The sequence below is a fragment of the Oncorhynchus keta genome, unplaced genomic scaffold, assembly GCF_023373465.1.
Source record: "Oncorhynchus keta strain PuntledgeMale-10-30-2019 unplaced genomic scaffold, Oket_V2 Un_contig_10544_pilon_pilon, whole genome shotgun sequence".
NCBI classification, from domain to species: domain Eukaryota; kingdom Metazoa; phylum Chordata; class Actinopteri; order Salmoniformes; family Salmonidae; genus Oncorhynchus; species Oncorhynchus keta.
In genome coordinates, this window is record NW_026277130.1 from 41,419 (window position 1) to 59,056 (window position 17,638).

Here is a 17,638-nt window from a genome sequence, read left to right on the forward strand (position 1 = left end):
GTCGTGACTGTGCCCTGTGTCGTGACTGTGCCCTGTGTCGTGACTGTGCTCTGTGTCGTGACTGTGCTCTGTGTCGTGACTGTGTCGTGACTGTGCTCTGTGTCGTGCTCTGTGTCGTGACTGTGCCGTGACTGTGCCCTGTGTCGTGACTGTGCCCTGTGTCGTGACTGTGCCCTGTGTCGTGACTGTGCCCTGTGTCGTGACTGTGCCCTGTGTCGTGACTGTGCCCTGTGTCGTGACTGTGCCCTGTGCCGTGACTGTGCCCTGTGCCGTGACTGTGCCCTGTGTCGTGACTGTGCCCTGTGTCGTGACTGTGCTCTGCGTCGTGACTGTGCCCTGCGTCGTGACTGTGCTCTGCGTCGTGACTGTGCCCTGTGTCGTGACTGTGCCCTGTGTCGTGACTGTGCCCTGTGTCGTGACTGTGCCCTGTGTCGTGACTGTGCCCTGTGCTCTGTGTCGTGACTGTGCCCTGTGCCGTGACTGTGCCCTGTGCTCTGTGTCGTGACTGTGCTCTGTGTCGTGACTGTGCTCTGTGTCGTGACTGTGCCCTGTGTCGTGACTGTGCCCTGTGTCGTGACTGTGCCCTGTGTCGTGACTGTGCCCTGTGCCGTGACTGTGCCCTGTGTCGTGACTGTGCCCTGTGTCGTGACTGTGCCCTGTGTCGTGACTGTGCCCTGTGTCGTGACTGTGCCCTGTGCCGTGACTGTGCCCTGTGCTCTGTGTCGTGACTGTGCCCTGTGTCGTGACTGTGCCCTGTGCTCTGTGTCGTGACTGTGCCCTGTGTCGTGACTGTGCCCTGTGTCGTGACTGTGCCCTGTGTCGTGACTGTGCCCTGTGTCGTGACTGTGCCCTGTGTCGTGACTGTGCCCTGTGTCGTGACTGTGCCCTGTGTCGTGACTGTGCCCTGTGTCGTGACTGTGCCCTGTGTCGTGACTGTGCCCTGTGCCGTGACTGTGCCCTGTGCCGTGACTGTGCCCTGTGTCGTGACTGTGCCCTGTGTCGTGACTGTGCCCTGTGTCGTGACTGTGCCCTGTGTCGTGACTGTGCTCTGTGTCGTGACTGTGCCCTGTGTCGTGACTGTGCCCTGTGCTCTGTGTCGTGACTGTGCCCTGTGTCGTGACTGTGCCCTGTGCTCTGTGTCGTGACTGTGCTCTGTGTCGTGACTGTGCCCTGTGCCGTGACTGTGCCCTGTGTCGTGACTGTGCCCTGTGCCGTGACTGTGCCCTGTGCCGTGACTGTGCCCTGTGTCGTGACTGTGCCCTGTGTCGTGACTGTGCCCTGTGTCGTGACTGTGCCCTGTGTCGTGACTGTGCCCTGTGCCCTGTGTCGTGACTGTGCCCTGTGCTCTGTGTCGTGACTGTGCCCTGTGTCGTGACTGTGCTCTGTGTCGTGACTGTGCTCTGTGTCGTGACTGTGCCCTGTGTCGTGACTGTGCCCTGTGTCGTGACTGTGCCCTGTGTCGTGACTGTGCCCTGTGTCGTGACTGTGCCCTGTGCCGTGACTGTGCCCTGTGCCGTGACTGTGCCCTGTGTCGTGACTGTGCCCTGTGTCGTGACTGTGCCCTGTGTCGTGACTGTGCCCTGTGCCGTGACTGTGCCCTGTGCCGTGACTGTGCTCTGTGTCGTGACTGTGTCGTGACTGCGTCGTGACTGTGCCCTGTGTCGTGACTGTGCCCTGTGTCGTGACTGTGTCGTGACTGTGCCCTGTGTCGTGACTGTGCCCTGTGTCGTGACTGTGCCCTGTGTCGTGACTGTGCCCTGTGTCGTGACTGTGCCCTGTGTCGTGACTGTGTCGTGACTGTGCCCTGTGTCGTGACTGTGCCCTGTGTCGTGACTGTGCCCTGTGTCGTGACTGTGCCCTGTGTCGTGACTGTGCCCTGTGTCGTGACTGTGCCCTGTGTCGTGACTGTGTCGTGACTGTGCCCTGTGCCCTGTGTCGTGACTGTGCTCTGTGTCGTGACTGTGCTCTGTGTCGTGACTGTGCTCTGTGTCGTGACTGTGCCCTGTGTCGTGACTGTGCCCTGTGTCGTGACTGTGCCCTGTGTCGTGACTGTGCCCTGTGTCGTGACTGTGCCCTGTGTCGTGACTGTGTCGTGACTGTGCCCTGTGTCGTGACTGTGCCCTGTGTCGTGACTGTGCCCTGTGTCGTGACTGTGCCCTGTGTCGTGACTGTGCCCTGTGCTCTGTGTCAGGACCTCCTCCCAGAGCTGCAGGCTGTCTGTCAGTGTTCTGAGGCTGTCCTTCCACCTGCTCCAGTGGACCCTGTCCCACAGCCAGCCCCTACCCCCACCTTGGCCCCCGGTCCTGGGGCTGGTCCTGAGGCGGTGCAGGCCTCTGGTTCTGGTTCTAAGAGGAAGTGGTCCTCCAAGGAGCCTGAGGCTGCTGGGCCACCAGCCAAGAAGCTCCTGGGATACAGTACCATTTCTGCTACCACACCCGTAACCTGGAGGTCCAGTACCACTGGTATAGTCATCAGGTGGGTTCTGACTGGTACCACTGGTATAGTCATCAGGTGGGTTCTGACTGGTACCACTGGTATAGTCATCAGGTGGGTTCTGACTGGTACCACTGGTATAGTCATCAGGTGGGTTCTGACTGGTACCACTGGTATAGTCATCAGGTGGGTTCTGACTGGTACCACTGGTATAGTCATCAGGTGGGTTCTGACTGGTACCACTGGTATAGTCATCAGGTGGGTTCTGACTGGTACCACTGGTGTAGTCATCAGGTGGGTTCTGACTGGTACCACTGGTGTAGTCATCAGGTGGGTTCTGACTGCTTTGATTTAGTCATATTTAGAGTTTTCTGTCAATTTTATAAACCCCTCCCTTTTATAAACCCCTCCCTGTATAAAACCCCTCCCTGTATTAAACCCCTCCCTGTATTAAACCCCTCCCTGTATTAAACCCCTCCCTGTATTAAACCCCTCCCTTTATTAAACCCCTCCCTTTATAAACCCCTCCCTTTATAAACCCTCCCTTTATTAAACCCCTCCCTTTATTAAACCCCTCCCTTTATTAAACCCCTCCCTTTATTAAACCCCTCCCTGTATTAAACCCCTCCCTTTATTAAACCCCTCCCTTTAATAAACCCCTCCTTTTATTAAACCCCTCCCTTTATAAAACCCCTCCTTTTATAAAACCCCTCCCTTTATTAAACCCCTCCCTTTATAAAACCCCTCCTTTTATAAACCCCACCCTTTATATAACCCCTCCCTTTATAAACCCCCTCCTTTTATAAACCCCTCCCTTTATTCTCAACCATGTGGACTTCCTGAATGTTGTTGTTTACTGTTTTGCAGTGACCTCACCATGGAGATGGTGCGGTATCGTCTGATTGGACCTCTATCACATTCCGTTCTGACTGAAACCCTGGCCCCTGCCACACACTGTGATGTAAGAACCTGGGATGATTTATCTGGAGGCCAGCTAATCACCTGGGATGATTTATCTGGAGACCAGCTAATCACCTGGGATGATTTATCTGGAGACCAGCTAATCACCTGGGATGATTTATCTGGAGACCAGCTAATCACCTGGGATGATTTATCTGGAGACCAGCTAATCACCTGGGATGATTTATCTGGAGACCAGCTAATCACCTGGGATGATTTATCTGGAGACCAGCTAATCACCTGGGATGATTTATCTGGAGACCAGCTAATCACCTGGGATGATTTATCTGGAGACCAGCTAATCACCTGGGATGATTTATCTGGAGGCCAGTTTAATCACCTGGGATGATTTATCTGGAGACCAGTCTAATCACCTGGGATGATTTATCTGGAGACCAGCTAATCACCTGGGATGATTTATCTGGAGACCAGCTAATCACCTGGGATGATTTATCTGGAGGCCAGTCTAATCACCTGGGATGATTTATCTAGAGGCCAGCTAATCACCAGGGATGATTTATCTGGAGACCAGCTAATCACCAGGGATGATTTATCTGGAGACCAGCTAATCACCTGGAATGATTTATCTAGAGACTACATCCTGTTTGTTCCAGTGTAAGGTGTTTTATCTAGATACTACATCCTGTTTGTTCCAGTGTAAGGTGTTTTATCTAGAGACTACATCCTGTTTGTTCCAGTGTAAGGTGTTAGTCAGGTGTTTTATCTAGATACTACATCCTGTTTGTTCCAGTGTAAGGTGTTTTATCTAGAGACCAGCTAATCACCTGGGATGATTTATCTGGAGACCAGCTAATCACCCGGGATGATTTATCTAGAGACCAGCTAATCACCTGGAATGATTTATCTAGAGACTACATCCTGTTTGTTCCAGTGTAAGGTGTTTTATCTAGATACTACATCCTGTTTGTTCCAGTGTAAGGTGTTTTATCTAGAGACTACATCCTGTTTGTTCCAGTGTAAGGTGTTTTATCTAGAGACTACATCCTGTTTGTTCCAGTGGAAGGTGTTAGTCAGGTGTTTTATCTAGAGACTACATCCTGTTTGTTCCAGTGTAAGGTGTTTTATCTAGATACTACATCCTGTTTGTTCCAGTGTAAGGTATTAGTCAGGTGTTTTATCTAGAGACTACATCCTGTTTGTTCCAGTGGAAGGTGTTTTATCTAGACTACATCCTGTTTGTTCCAGTGTAAGGTGTTAGTCAGGTGTTTTATCTAGAGACTACATCCTGTTTGTTCCAGTGTAAGGTATTAGTCAGGTGTTTTATCTAGAGACTACATCCTGTTTGTTCCAGTGTAAGGTGTTTTATCTAGAGACTACATCCTGTTTGTTCCAGTGTAAGGTGTTTTATCTAGAGACTACATCCTGTTTGTTCCAGTGGAAGGTGTTAGTCAGGTGTTTTATCTAGAGACTACATCCTGTTTGTTCCAGTGGAAGGTGTTTTATCTAGACTACATCCTGTTTGTTCCAGTGTAAGGTGTTAGTCAGGTGTTTTATCTAGAGACTACATCCTGTTTGTTCCAGTGTAAGGTATTAGTCAGGTGTTTTATCTAGAGACTACATCCTGTTTGTTCCAGTGTAAGGTATTAGTCAGGTGTTTTATCTAGACTACATCCTGTTTGTTCCAGTGTAAGGTGTTTTATCTAGAGACTACATCCTGTTTGTTCCAGTGTAAGGTGTTAGTCAGGTGTTTTATCTAGAGACTACATCCTGTTTGTTCCAGTGTAAGGTGTTAGTCAGGTGTTTTATCTAGAGACTACATCCTGTTTGTTCCAGTGTAAGGTATTAGTCAGGTGTTTTATCTAGACTACATCCTGTTTGTTCCAGTGTAAGGTGTTAGTCAGGTGTTTTATCTAGAGACTACATCCTGTTTGTTCCAGTGTAAGGTGTTTTATCTAGAGACTACATCCTGTTTGTTCCAGTGTAAGGTGTTTTATCTAGAGACTACATCCTGTTTGTTCCAGTGTAAGGTGTTAGTCAGGTGTTTTATCTAGAGACTACATCCTGTTTGTTCCAGTGTAAGGTGTTTTATCTAGAGACTACATCCTGTTTGTTCCAGTGTAAGGTGTTAGACGGGTGTTTTATCTAGATACTACATCCTGTTTGTTCCAGTGTAAGGTGTTAGTCAGGTGTTTTATCTAGAGACTACATCCTGTTTGTTCCAGTGTAAGGTGTTTTATCTAGAGACTACATCCTGTTTGTTCCAGTGTAAGGTGTTTTATCTAGAGACTACATCCTGTTTGTTCCAGTGTAAGGTGTTAGTCAGGTGTTTTATCTAGAGACTACATCCTGTTTGTTCCAGTGTAAGGTGTTTTATCTAGAGACTACATCCTGTTTGTTCCAGTGTAAGGTGTTTTATCTAGAGACTACATCCTGTTTGTTCCAGTGTAAGGTGTTAGACAGGTGTTTTATCTAGAGACTACATCCTGTTTGTTCCAGTGTAAGGTGTTTTATCTAGAGACTACATCCTGTTTGTTCCAGTGGAAGGTGTTTTATCTAGAGACTACATCCTGTTTGTTCCAGTGTAAGGTGTTAGTCAGGTGTTTTATCTAGAGACTACATCCTGTTTGTTCCAGTGTAAGGTGTTTTATCTAGAGACTACATCCTGTTTGTTCCAGTGTAAGGTGTTTTATCTAGAGACTACATCCTGTTTGTTCCAGTGGAAGGTGTTTTATCTAGAGACTACATCCTGTTTGTTCCAGTGTAAGGTGTTAGTCAGGTGTTTTATCTAGAGACTACATCCTGTTTGTTCCAGTGGAAGGTGTTTTATCTAGATACTACATCCTGTTTGTTCCAGTCCAGGTGTTAGTCAGGTGTTTTATCTAGAGACTACATCCTGTTTGTTCCAGTGTGTTAAGGTGTTTCTAGAGTTTTATTTATTCCAGGCTCCAGGTAAATCCAGACCATCTCCCTTCTGGTGGCCAGATCACTGCAGAGAGACTACATGTCTCTTCATCAACAACAAGCTGGTGTTTCAACATGCTCACAGGTGAGTTCCTCACAAGTACATTCCTCATTCATTACCTACATTCATTAGATGAGACATCCAGGGCTCTCCCAGTGTTCCTGGTGTTAGACCCTCCTGTAGGTTTTAACTCCGACCCTGTTCCTGGAGAGATACCCTCCAGGTTTTAACTCCAACCCTGTTCCAGACCCTCTGTAGGTTTTAACTCCGACCCTGTTCCTGGAGAGAGACCTCCTGTTTTAACTCCAACCCTGTTCCTGTCTCTGGAGGTTTTAACTCAACCCTGTTCCTGGAGAGACACCCTCCTGTAGGTTTTAACCCTCCTGTAGGTTTTAACTCCAACCCTGTTCCTGGACAGACCTCCTCCTTTTAACTCCATTCCTGGAGGTTTTAACTCCAACCCTGTTCCTGGAGAGAGACCTCTCCCCTGTAGGTTTTAACTCCAACCCTGTTCCTGGAGAGAGACCCTCCTGTAGGTTTTAACTCCAACCCTGTTCCTGGAGAGAGACCCTCCTGTAGGTTTTAACTCCAACCCTGTTCCTGGAGAGAGACCCTCCTGGAGGTTTTAACTCCAACCCTGTTCCTGGAGAGAGACCCTCCTGTAGGTTTTAACTCCACCCCCTGTTCCTGGAGGAGAGACCCTCCTGTAGGTTTTAACTCCAACCCTGTTCCTGGAGAGAGACCCTCCCTCCAACCCTGTTCCTAGGTAGTTTTTTAACTCCAACCCTGTTCCTGGAGAGAGACCCTCCTGTAGGTTTTAACTCCAACCCTGTTCCTGGAGAGAGACCCTCCTGTAGGTTTTAACTCCAACCCTGTTCCTGGAACAGACCCTCCTGTAGGTTTTAACTCCAACCCTGTTCCTGGAGAGAGACCCTCCTGTAGGTTTTAACTCCAACCCTGTTCCTGGAGAGATACCCTCCTGGAGGTCCTTTAACTCCGACCCTGTTCCTGGAGCGTACCTCCATAGGTTTTAACTCCAACCCTGTTCCTGGAGAGAGACCCTCCAAAGCGTTTTAACTCACCCTGTTCCTGTCTCTCCTCCAAAGGTTTTAACTCAACCCTGTTCCTGGAGAGAGACCCTCCTGGAGGTTTAACTCCAACCCTGTTCCTCAGAGACCCTCCTGGAGGTTTTAACTCCAACCCTGTTCCAGAGCGTACCTCCATGTCTGATACCCTCCTGTAGGTTTCTCCAACCCCTGTTCCTGGAAAGAGACCTCCTGTCTGTTTTAACTCCAACCCTGTTCCTGGAAAGCGTACCCTCCTGGAGGTTTCTCAACCCCTGTTCCTGGAGAGAGACCCTCCTGGAGGTTTTACCTCAACCCTGTTCCTGGAGAGAGACCCTCCTGTTTTAACTCCAACCCTGTTCCTGGAGAGAGCGTACCTCATGTCTGTCCAACCCTGTTCCTGGAGAGATACCCTCCAAAGGTTTTAACTCAACCCTGTTCCTGTCCTGTAGGTTTTAACTCCAACCCTGTTCCAAGATACCCTCCTGTAGGTAACTCCATGTCTGTTCCTGTAAGCTCTACCTCTTCCAACCCCCGTACCTCATGTCTGTCCTGTCTCTCCTCCTCTCCAAAGCGTACCTCATGCTGTTCTGTCTCTCCTCCCCTCTCAAAGCCACCTCATGTCTCCTCCTCCCTCCAAACCTCATGTCTGTCCTGTCTCTCTCCTCCAAAGCGTACCTCATGTCTGTCCTGTCTCTCCTCCCCTCCAAAGCGTACCTCATGCCTGTCCTGTCTCTCCTCCCCTCCAAAGCGTACCTCATGTCTGTCCTGTCTCTCCTCCCCTCCAAAGCGTACCTCATGTCTGTCCTGTCTCTTCCTCCTCCAAAGCGTACCTCATGTCTGTCCTGTCTCCTCCCCTCCAAAGCGTACCTCATGTCTGTCCTGTCTCTCCTCCCCTCCAAAGCGTACCTCATGTCTGTCCTGTCTCCCCTCCAAAGCGTACCTCATGTCTGTCCTGTCTCCTCCTCCTCCAAAGCGTACCTCATGTCTGTCCTGTCTCTCCCCTCCAAAGCGTACCTCATGTCTGTCCTGTCTCTCCTCCTCCAAAGCGTACCTCATGTCTGTCCTGTCTCTCCTCCCCCTCCAAAGCGTACCTCATGTCTGTCCTGTCTCTTCCCCTCCAAAGCGTACCTCATGTCTCTCCTCCCCTCCAAAGCGTACCTCATGTCTGTCCTGTCTCTCCTCCCCTCCAAAGCGTACCTCATGTCTGTCCTGTCTCTCCTCCCTCCAAAGCGTACCTCATGTCTGTCCTGTCTCCCCTCCAAAGCGTACCTCATGTCTGTCCTGTCTCCCCTCCAAAGCGTACCTCATGTCTGTCCTGTCTCTCCTCCCCTCCAAAGCGTACCTCATGTCTGTCCTGTCTCTCCTCCCCTCCAAAGCGTACCTCATGTCTGTCCTGTCTCTCCTCCCCTCCAAAGCGTACCTCATGTCTCTCCTGTCTCCCCTCCAAAGCGTACCTCATGTCTGTCCTGTCTCCCCTCCAAAGCGTACCTCATGCCTGTCCTGTCTCCCCTCCAAAGCGTACCTCATGTCTGTCCTGTCTCTCCTCCCCTCAGGTGTGTACTCCACAGCAGAGGTCCCAGCCGGCTCAGTTCTGGGTCTGACGGTGGATGACCCCAGATTGACCTTACCAAACAAGAGAAGCAAGGCCGTGTCTGACATCAGGAAGGCACAAGGTAACCTCTGAGCCAGTAGCCATGGTAACCTCTGAGCCAGTAGCCATGGTAACCTCTGAGCCAGTAGCCCATGGTAACCCCTGAGCCAGTAGCCATGGTAACCTCTGAGCCAGTAGCCATGGTAACCCCTGAGCCAGTAGCCATGGTAACCTCTGAGCCAGTAGACCATGGTAACCCCTGAGCCAGTAGACCATGGTAACCCCTGAGCCAGTAGCCATGGTAACCCCTGAGCCAGTAGCCATGGTAACCCTGAGCCAGTAGACCATGGTAACCCCTGAGCCAGTAGCCAAGGTAACCTCTGAGCCAGTAGCCATGGTAACCTCTGAGCCAGTAGCCATGGTAACCCCTGAGCCAGTAGCCATGGTAACCTCTGAGCCAGTAGCCATGGTAACCTCTGAGCCAGTAGACAGGGTGGGGGTGGTTCAGACATGTCCGATATAGTTTACATTACATCATTAGTTCTCCTTTAGGGTGATTCCATGGTAACCTCTGAGCCAGTAGCCATGGTAACCCCTGAGCCAGTAGCCTTGGTAACCTCTGAGCCAGTAGCCATGGTAACCTCTGAGGGGGTGGTTCAGACAGGTCCGATATAGTTTACATTACATCATTAGTTCTCCTTTAGGGTGATTCTATGGTAACCTCTGAGCCAGTAGCCCATGGTAACCCCTAGCCATGGTAACCTCTGAGCCAGGGTGGGGGTGGTTCAGACATGTCCGATATAGTTTACATTACATCATTAGTTCTCCTTTAGGGTGATTCCATGGTAACCCTGAGCCAGTAGCCAGTAGCCATGGTAACCTCTGAGCCAGTAGCCAGGGTGGGGGTGGTTCAGACAGGTCCGATATAGTTTACATTACATCATTAGTTCTCCTTTAGGGTGATTCTATGGTAACCCTGAGCCAGTAGCCATGGTAACCTCTGAGCCAGGAGCCAGGGTGGGGGTGGTTCAGACATGTCCGATATAGTTTACATTACATCATTAGTTCTCCTTTAGGGTGATTCTATGGTAACCTCTGAGCCAGTAGCCATGGTAACCCCTGAGCCAGTAGCCATGGTAACCTCTGAGCCAGGAGACAGGGTGGGGGTGGTTCAGACATGTCCGATATAGTTTACATTACATCATTACTTCTCCTTTAAGGTGAAACTGTGAAACTGACGTAGCCGACTACCTAATATTCAAATGAGAACGCATACAAGAAAATGTCATAGATTTGTTCCCTGCTGAACGGGACCCTGTGTTTGTGATGGTGATGGGTCCTGAGGCTTTGTGGGTAGGGAGGTTCTGTGGGTCATTCTCTGGTCCTGTGCTCCTGGGGAGCCTCTGCTCATCCATGCAGATGTCCCAGGTTCGAATCCTGGCAGGACCCTGTGCTCAGACCACGCCCTCAGAGGTTCACACCCACTTCCTTATTTACCTTTTAGTACCTGGCTGCATCACCCACTTCCTTATTGACCTTTTTAGTACCTGGCTGGGGGTTGCATCACCCACTTCCTTATTGACCTTTTAGTACCTGGCTGGGGGTTGCATCACCCACTTCCTTATTGACCTTTTAGTACCTGGCTGGGGTTGCATCACCCACTTCCTTATTGACCTTTTAGTACCTGGCTGGGGGTTGCATCACCCACTTCCTTATTGACCTTTTAGTACCTGGCTGGGGGTTGCATCACCCACTTCCTTATTGACCTTTTAGTACCTGGCTGGGGGTTGCATCACCCACTTCCTTATTGACCTTTAGTAGTCACCCACTTCCTTATTGACCTTTAGTACCTGGCTGGGGGTTGCATCACCCACTTCCTTATTGACCTTTTTAGTACCTGGCTGGGGGTTGCATCACCCACTTCCTTATTGACCTTTTAGTACCTGGCTGGGGGTTGCATCACCCACTTCCTTATTGACCTTTTAGTACCTGGCTGGTACCCACTTCCTTATTTAGTGGACGTAGGCCCTATAGAGCTACTCGGTGAAGCTGTAGATGTTTGCCAACTCGTTTGTGTGCTTCCTCTGGCCTACTCAACACAGTTTGGCGACTCTCCTGAGTACCTGGTCATACGGCACTATGCCCTCTGTTGTTTTCAGGAGTGAACGAGGAGAGGAGGAGGGAACTGATGTTGAAGGGGATCCCTGAACCGCTCAGCCAGAGTTCCCTGTGGGACCGGTCGGTCCGCGACAACGTCACACACAACAAGATGACAGACCAGGTACTGAACCATAGCGCCATGTCTGTTAATATATCATATATCATTACTAAATATATGAAGACTCTACTCGGGGTAGAAGGAAGAAGAGTCACTAAATGTATGTCCCCCTGGAGACTCAACCCAGGAAGATGAGTCAACAGTTCACTGACAGGTTCTGGAACATTCTCTCTAGACAACAGTTCACTGTCAGGTTCTGGAACATTCTCTCTAGATGTTCTGGAGCATTCTCTCTAGACAACAGTTCACTAACAGGTTCTGGAACATTCTCTCTAGACAACAGTTCACTGTCAGGTTCTGGAACATTCTTCTAGACAACAGTTCACTGACAGGTTCTGGAACATTCTCTCTAGACAACAGTTCACTGTCAGGTTCTGGAACATTCTCTCTAGACAACAGTTCACTGTCAGGTTCTGGAGCATTCTCTCTAGACAACAGTTCACTGTCAGGTTCTGGAACATTCTCTCTAGACAACAGTCCACTGTCAGGTTCTGGAGCATTCTCTATAGACAACAGTTCACTGTCAGGTTCTGGAGCATTCTCTCTAGACAACAGTTCACTGTCAGGTTCTGGAGCATTCTCTCTAGACAACAGTTCACTGACAGGTTCTGGAGCATTCTCTCTAGACAACAGTTCACTGTCAGGTTCTGGAGCATTCTCTATAGACAACAGTTCACTGTCAGGTTCTGGAGCATTCTCTCTAGACAACAACAGTTCACTGTCAGGTTCTGGAGCATTCTCTCTAGACAACAGTTCACTGTCAGGTTCTGGAGCATTCTCTATAGACAACAGTTCACTGTCAGGTTCTGGAGCATTCTCTCTAGACAACAGTTCACTGTCAGGTTCTGGAGCATTCTGGAGCATTCTCTAGACAACAGTTCACTGACAGGTTCTGGAGCATTCTCTCTAGACAACAGTTCACTGTCAGGTTCTGGAGCATTCTCTCTAGACAACAGTCCACTGACAGGTTCTGGAGCATTCTCTCTAGCCCTGGAGACAACAGTTCACTGTCAGGTTCTGGAGCATTCTCTCTAGACAACAGTTCACTGACAGGTTCTGGAGCATTCTCTCTAGACAACAGTCCACTGACAGGTTCTGGAGCATTCTCTCTAGACAACAGTTCACTGTCAGGTTCTGGAGCATTCTCTAGACAACAGTCCACTGTCAGGTTCTGGAACATTCTCTCTAGACAACAGTTCACTGTCAGGTTCTGGAACATTCTCAGTTCTAGACAACAGTTCACTGTCAGGTTCTGGAGCATTCTCTCTAGACAACAGTTCACTGACAGGTTCTGGAGCATTCTCTCTAGACAACAGTTCACTGTCAGGTTCTGGAGCATTCTCTCTAGACAACAGTTCACTGTCAGGTTCTGGAGCATTCTCTCTAGACAACAGTCCACTGTCAGGTTCTGGAGCATTCTCTCTAGACAACAGTTCACTGTCAGGTTCTGGAGCATTCTCTCTAGACAACAGTTCACTGACAGGTTCTGGAGCATTCTCTATAGACAACAGTTCACTGTCAGGTTCTGGAGCATTCTCTCTAGACAACAGTTCACTGTCAGGTTCTGGAGCATTCTCTCTAGACAACAGTCCACTGTCAGGTTCTGGAACATTCTCTCTAGACAACAGTTCACTGTCAGGTTCTGGAGCATTCTCTCTAGACAACAGTTCACTGTCAGGTTCTGGAGCATTCTCTCTAGACAACAGTTCACTGACAGGTTCTGGAGCATTCTCTCTAGACAACAGTTCACTGACAGGTTCTGGAGCATTCTCTCTAGACAACAGTTCACTGTCAGGTTCTGGAGCATTCTCTCTAGACAACAGTTCACTGTCAGGTTCTGGAACATTCTCTCTAGACAACAGTTCACTGTCAGGTTCTGGAGCATTCTCTCTAGACAACAGTTCACTGTCAGGTTCTGGAGCATTCTCTCTAGACAACAGTTCACTGACAGGTTCTGGAGCATTCTCTCTAGACAACAGTTCACTGACAGGTTCTGGAGCATTCTCTCTAGACAACAGTTCACTGTCAGGTTCTGGAGCATTCTCTCTAGACAACAGTCCACTGTCAGGTTCTGGAGCATTCTCTCTAGACAACAGTTCACTGTCAGGTTCTGGAGCATTCTCTCTAGACAACAGTCCACTGTCAGGTTCTGGAACATTCTCTCTAGACAACAGTTCACTGTCAGGTTCTGGAGCATTCTCTCTAGACAACAGTTCACTGTCAGGTTCTGGAGCATTCTCTCTAGACAACAGTTCACTGTCAGGTTCTGGAGCATTCTCTCTAGACAACAGTCCACTGTCAGGTTCTGGAGCATTCTCTCTAGACAACAGTTCACTGACAGGTTCTGGAACATTCTCTCTAGACAACAGTTCACTGTCAGGTTCTGGAACATTCTCTCTAGACAACAGTTCACTGTCAGGTTCTGGAGCATTCTCTCTAGACAACAGTTCACTGACAGGTTCTGGAGCATTCTCTCTAGACAACAGTTCACTGTCAGGTTCTGGAGCATTCTCTCTAGACAACAGTTCACTGTCAGGTTCTGGAGCATTCTCTCTAGACAACAGTTCACTGTCAGGTTCTGGAGCATTCTCTCTAGACAACAGTTCACTGTCAGGTTCTGGAACATTCTCTCTAGACAACAGTTCACTGTCAGGTTCTGGAACATTCTCTCTAGACAACAGTTCACTGACAGGTTCTGGAGCATTCTCTCTAGACAACAGTTCACTGTCAGGTTCTGGAGCATTCTCTCTAGACAACAGTTCACTGTCAGGTTCTGGAGCATTCTCTCTAGACAACAGTTCACTGTCAGGTTCTGGAGCATTCTCTCTAGACAACAGTTCACTGTCAGGTTCTGGAGCATTCTCTCTAGACAACAGTTCACTGTCAGGTTCTGGAGCATTCTCTCTAGACAACAGTTCACTGTCAGGTTCTGGAGCATTCTCTCTAGACAACAGTCCACTGTCAGGTTCTGGAACATTCTCTCTAGACAACAGTTCACTGTCAGGTTCTGGAACATTCTCTCTAGACAACAGTTCACTGTCAGGTTCTGGAGCATTCTCTCTAGACAACAGTTCACTGACAGGTTCTGGAGCATTCTCTCTAGACAACAGTTCACTGACAGGTTCTGGAGCATTCTCTCTAGACAACAGTTCACTGTCAGGTTCTGGAGCATTCTCTCTAGACAACAGTTCACTGACAGGTTCTGGAACATTCTCTCTAGACAACAGTTCACTGTCAGGTTCTGGAGCATTCTCTCTAGACAACAGTTCACTGTCAGGTTCTGGAGCATTCTCTCTAGACAACAGTTCACTGACAGGTTCTGGAGCATTCTCTCTAGACAACAGTTCACTGTCAGGTTCTGGAGCATTCTCTCTAGACAACAGTTCACTGTCAGGTTCTGGAGCATTCTCTCTAGACAACAGTCCACTGTCAGGTTCTGGAGCATTCTCTCTAGACAACAGTCCACTGTCAGGTTCTGGAACATTCTCTCTAGACAACAGTTCACTGTCAGGTTCTGGAACATTCTCTCTAGACAACAGTTCACTGTCAGGTTCTGGAGCATTCTCTCTAGACAACAGTTCACTGTCAGGTTCTGGAGCATTCTCTCTAGACAACAGTTCACTGTCAGGTTCTGGAGCATTCTCTCTAGACAACAGTTCACTGTCAGGTTCTGGAGCATTCTCTCTAGACAACAGTTCACTGACAGGTTCTGGAACATTCTCTCTAGACAACAGTTCACTGTCAGGTTCTGGAGCATTCTCTCTAGACAACAGTTCACTGTCAGGTTCTGGAGCATTCTCTCTAGACAACAGTTCACTGACAGGTTCTGGAGCATTCTCTCTAGACAACAGTTCACTGTCAGGTTCTGGAGCATTCTCTCTAGACAACAGTTCACTGACAGGTTCTGGAGCATTCTCTCTAGACAACAGTTCACTGACAGGTTCTGGAACATTCTCTCTAGACAACAGTTCACTGTCAGGTTCTGGAGCATTCTCTGGAGCATTCTCTCTAGACAACAGTTCACTGTCAGGTTCTGGAGCATTCTCTCTAGACAACAGTTCACTGACAGGTTCTGGAGCATTCTCTCTAGACAACAGTTCACTGTCAGGTTCTGGAGCATTCTCTCTAGACAACAGTTCACTGTCAGGTTCTGGAGCATTCTCTCTAGACAACAGTTCACTGTCAGGTTCTGGAGCATTCTCTCTAGACAACAGTTCACTAACAAACTGTCAGGTTCTGGAACATTCTCTCTAGACAACAGTTCACTGTCAGGTTCTGGAGCATTCTCTCTAGACAACAGTTCACTGACAGGTTCTGGAGCATTCTCTCTAGACAACAGTCCACTGTCAGGTTCTGGAGCATTCTCTCTAGACAACAGTCCACTGACAGGTTCTGGAGCATTCTCTATAGACAACAGTTCACTGTCAGGTTCTGGAGCATTCTCTCTAGACAACAGTCCACTGTCAGGTTCTGGAGCATTCTCTCTAGACAACAGTCCACTGTCAGGTTCTGGAACATTCTCTCTAGACAACAGTTCACTGTCAGGTTCTGGAACATTCTCTCTAGACAACATTTCACTGTCAGGTTCTGGAGCATTCTCTCTAGACAACAGTTCACTGACAGGTTCTGGAGCATTCTCTCTAGACAACAGTTCACTGACAGGTTCTGGAGCATTCTCTCTAGACAACAGTTCACTGACAGGTTCTGGAGCATTCTCTCTAGACAACAGTTCACTGACAGGTTCTGGAGCATTCTCTCTAGACAACAGTTCACTGTCAGGTTCTGGAACATTCTCTCTAGACAACAGTTCACTGTCAGGTTCTGGAGCATTCTCTCTAGACAACAGTTCACTAACAGGTTCTGGAACATTCTCTCTAGACAACAGTCCACTGACAGGTTCTGGAGCATTCTCTATAGTCAACAGTCCACTGTCAGGTTCTGGAGCATTCTCTCTAGACAACAGTCCACTGTCAGGTTCTGGAACATTCTCTCTAGACAACAGTCCACTGTCAGGTTCTGGAACATTCTCTCTAGACAACAGTTCACTGTCAGGTTCTGGAGCATTCTCTCTAGACAACAGTTCACTGTCAGGTTCTGGAGCATTCTCTCTAGACAACAGTTCACTGACAGGTTCTGGAACATTCTCTCTAGACAACAGTTCACTGACAGGTTCTGGAGCATTCTCTCTAGACAACAGTTCACTGTCAGGTTCTGGAACATTCTCTCTAGACAACAGTTCACTGACAGGTTCTGGAACATTCTCTCTAGACAACAGTTCACTGACAGGTTCTGGAACATTCTCTCTAGACAACAGTCCACTGACAGGTTCTGGAGCATTCTCTATAGTCAACAGTCCACTGTCAGGTTCTGGAACATTCTCTCTAGACAACAGTTCACTGTCAGGTTCTGGAGCATTCTCTCTAGACAACAGTCCACTGTCAGGTTCTGGAGCATTCTCCCGGTTTACCACGTGGTAGTACAACGTAGCATATCATGGCCTTACATAATACATTTTTACCAACAAAATAAATATCATACCATGTCTTAGGAACATTTTGTGAAATTGTATCACACCCGTGGTGATTTATTTCCATATATAACTAAAGAATAAAAACTTTGTATGGAAACGTGATTTGTCTCCCATATCCAGTCTTCTCTCTGTCTACAGGAAGTAAACAGACTGCGTAATGATGTTCTGGTCCCAGGCTCCAGACTCCCCACCCCCCTGCAGGGTAGAGTACCCGTCCTACTGGTGCAGCAGTCTGGGAAGAGCCAGGGCACAGAGATGGGGTCCTGGGGGCGGGATGGGACCTGCTGCTACCCAAGGCCTGGGGCATGGCCTTCTGGGTCCCTCTGGTATGGACCACACTATTCTACTATAGACCAGGTCACTACTCTAGACCAGGACCCACACTATTCCCTATATAGTTCACTACTATAGACCAGGACCCACCCTATTCCCTCTAGACATATAGGTCACTACTATAGACCAGTACCCACCCTATTCCCTATATAGTACTACTCTAGACCAGTACCCATGGCCCCATTTCCTATATAGTCACCAGGACCCAATGGCACCCTATTCCCTGGAGTGCACTACTCTAGACCAGTACCCAGGACCCACACTATTCCCTATATAGTTCTCTGACCAGGTTACTAGACCAGGACCCCTGTTCTCTATACAGTGCACTACTCTAGACCAGTACCCACCCTATTCCCTATATAGTGCACTACTCTAGACCAGTACCCATTCCCTATATAGGTCATTAGACCAAGACCCACCCCTATATAGGTTCTAGATTCTCTATAGACCAGGACCCAATGGCACCTATTCCCTATATAGTGCACTACTTTAGACCAGGACCCACACTATTCCCTATATAGTG

General features: G+C 48.7%; 1 protein-coding gene and 1 long non-coding RNA gene across 2 annotated transcripts in view; both read left to right on the forward strand.

The window, feature by feature from the left end:
- LOC118382893 (ribonucleases P/MRP protein subunit POP1) overlaps positions 1-17,638 on the forward strand; it is a 52,162-nt gene that overhangs the window by 18,535 nt on the left and 15,989 nt on the right. Inside the window, exons 7-13 of the mRNA XM_052500451.1 lie at positions 2,192-2,475; positions 3,301-3,394; positions 6,297-6,400; positions 7,010-7,022; positions 8,627-9,056; positions 11,134-11,255; positions 16,921-17,108. Of these exons, the coding sequence (XP_052356411.1) occupies positions 2,192-2,475; positions 3,301-3,394; positions 6,297-6,400; positions 7,010-7,022; positions 8,627-9,056; positions 11,134-11,255; positions 16,921-17,108 (1,235 nt within the window). The remainder of the gene's footprint in view (positions 1-2,191; positions 2,476-3,300; positions 3,395-6,296; positions 6,401-7,009; positions 7,023-8,626; positions 9,057-11,133; positions 11,256-16,920; positions 17,109-17,638) is intronic.
- LOC127916986 (uncharacterized) lies at positions 4,528-5,864 on the forward strand. The gene is made up of 3 exons (XR_008096837.1): positions 4,528-4,941; positions 5,046-5,476; positions 5,530-5,864. It is a non-coding gene; the product is annotated as an uncharacterized LOC127916986 (long non-coding RNA).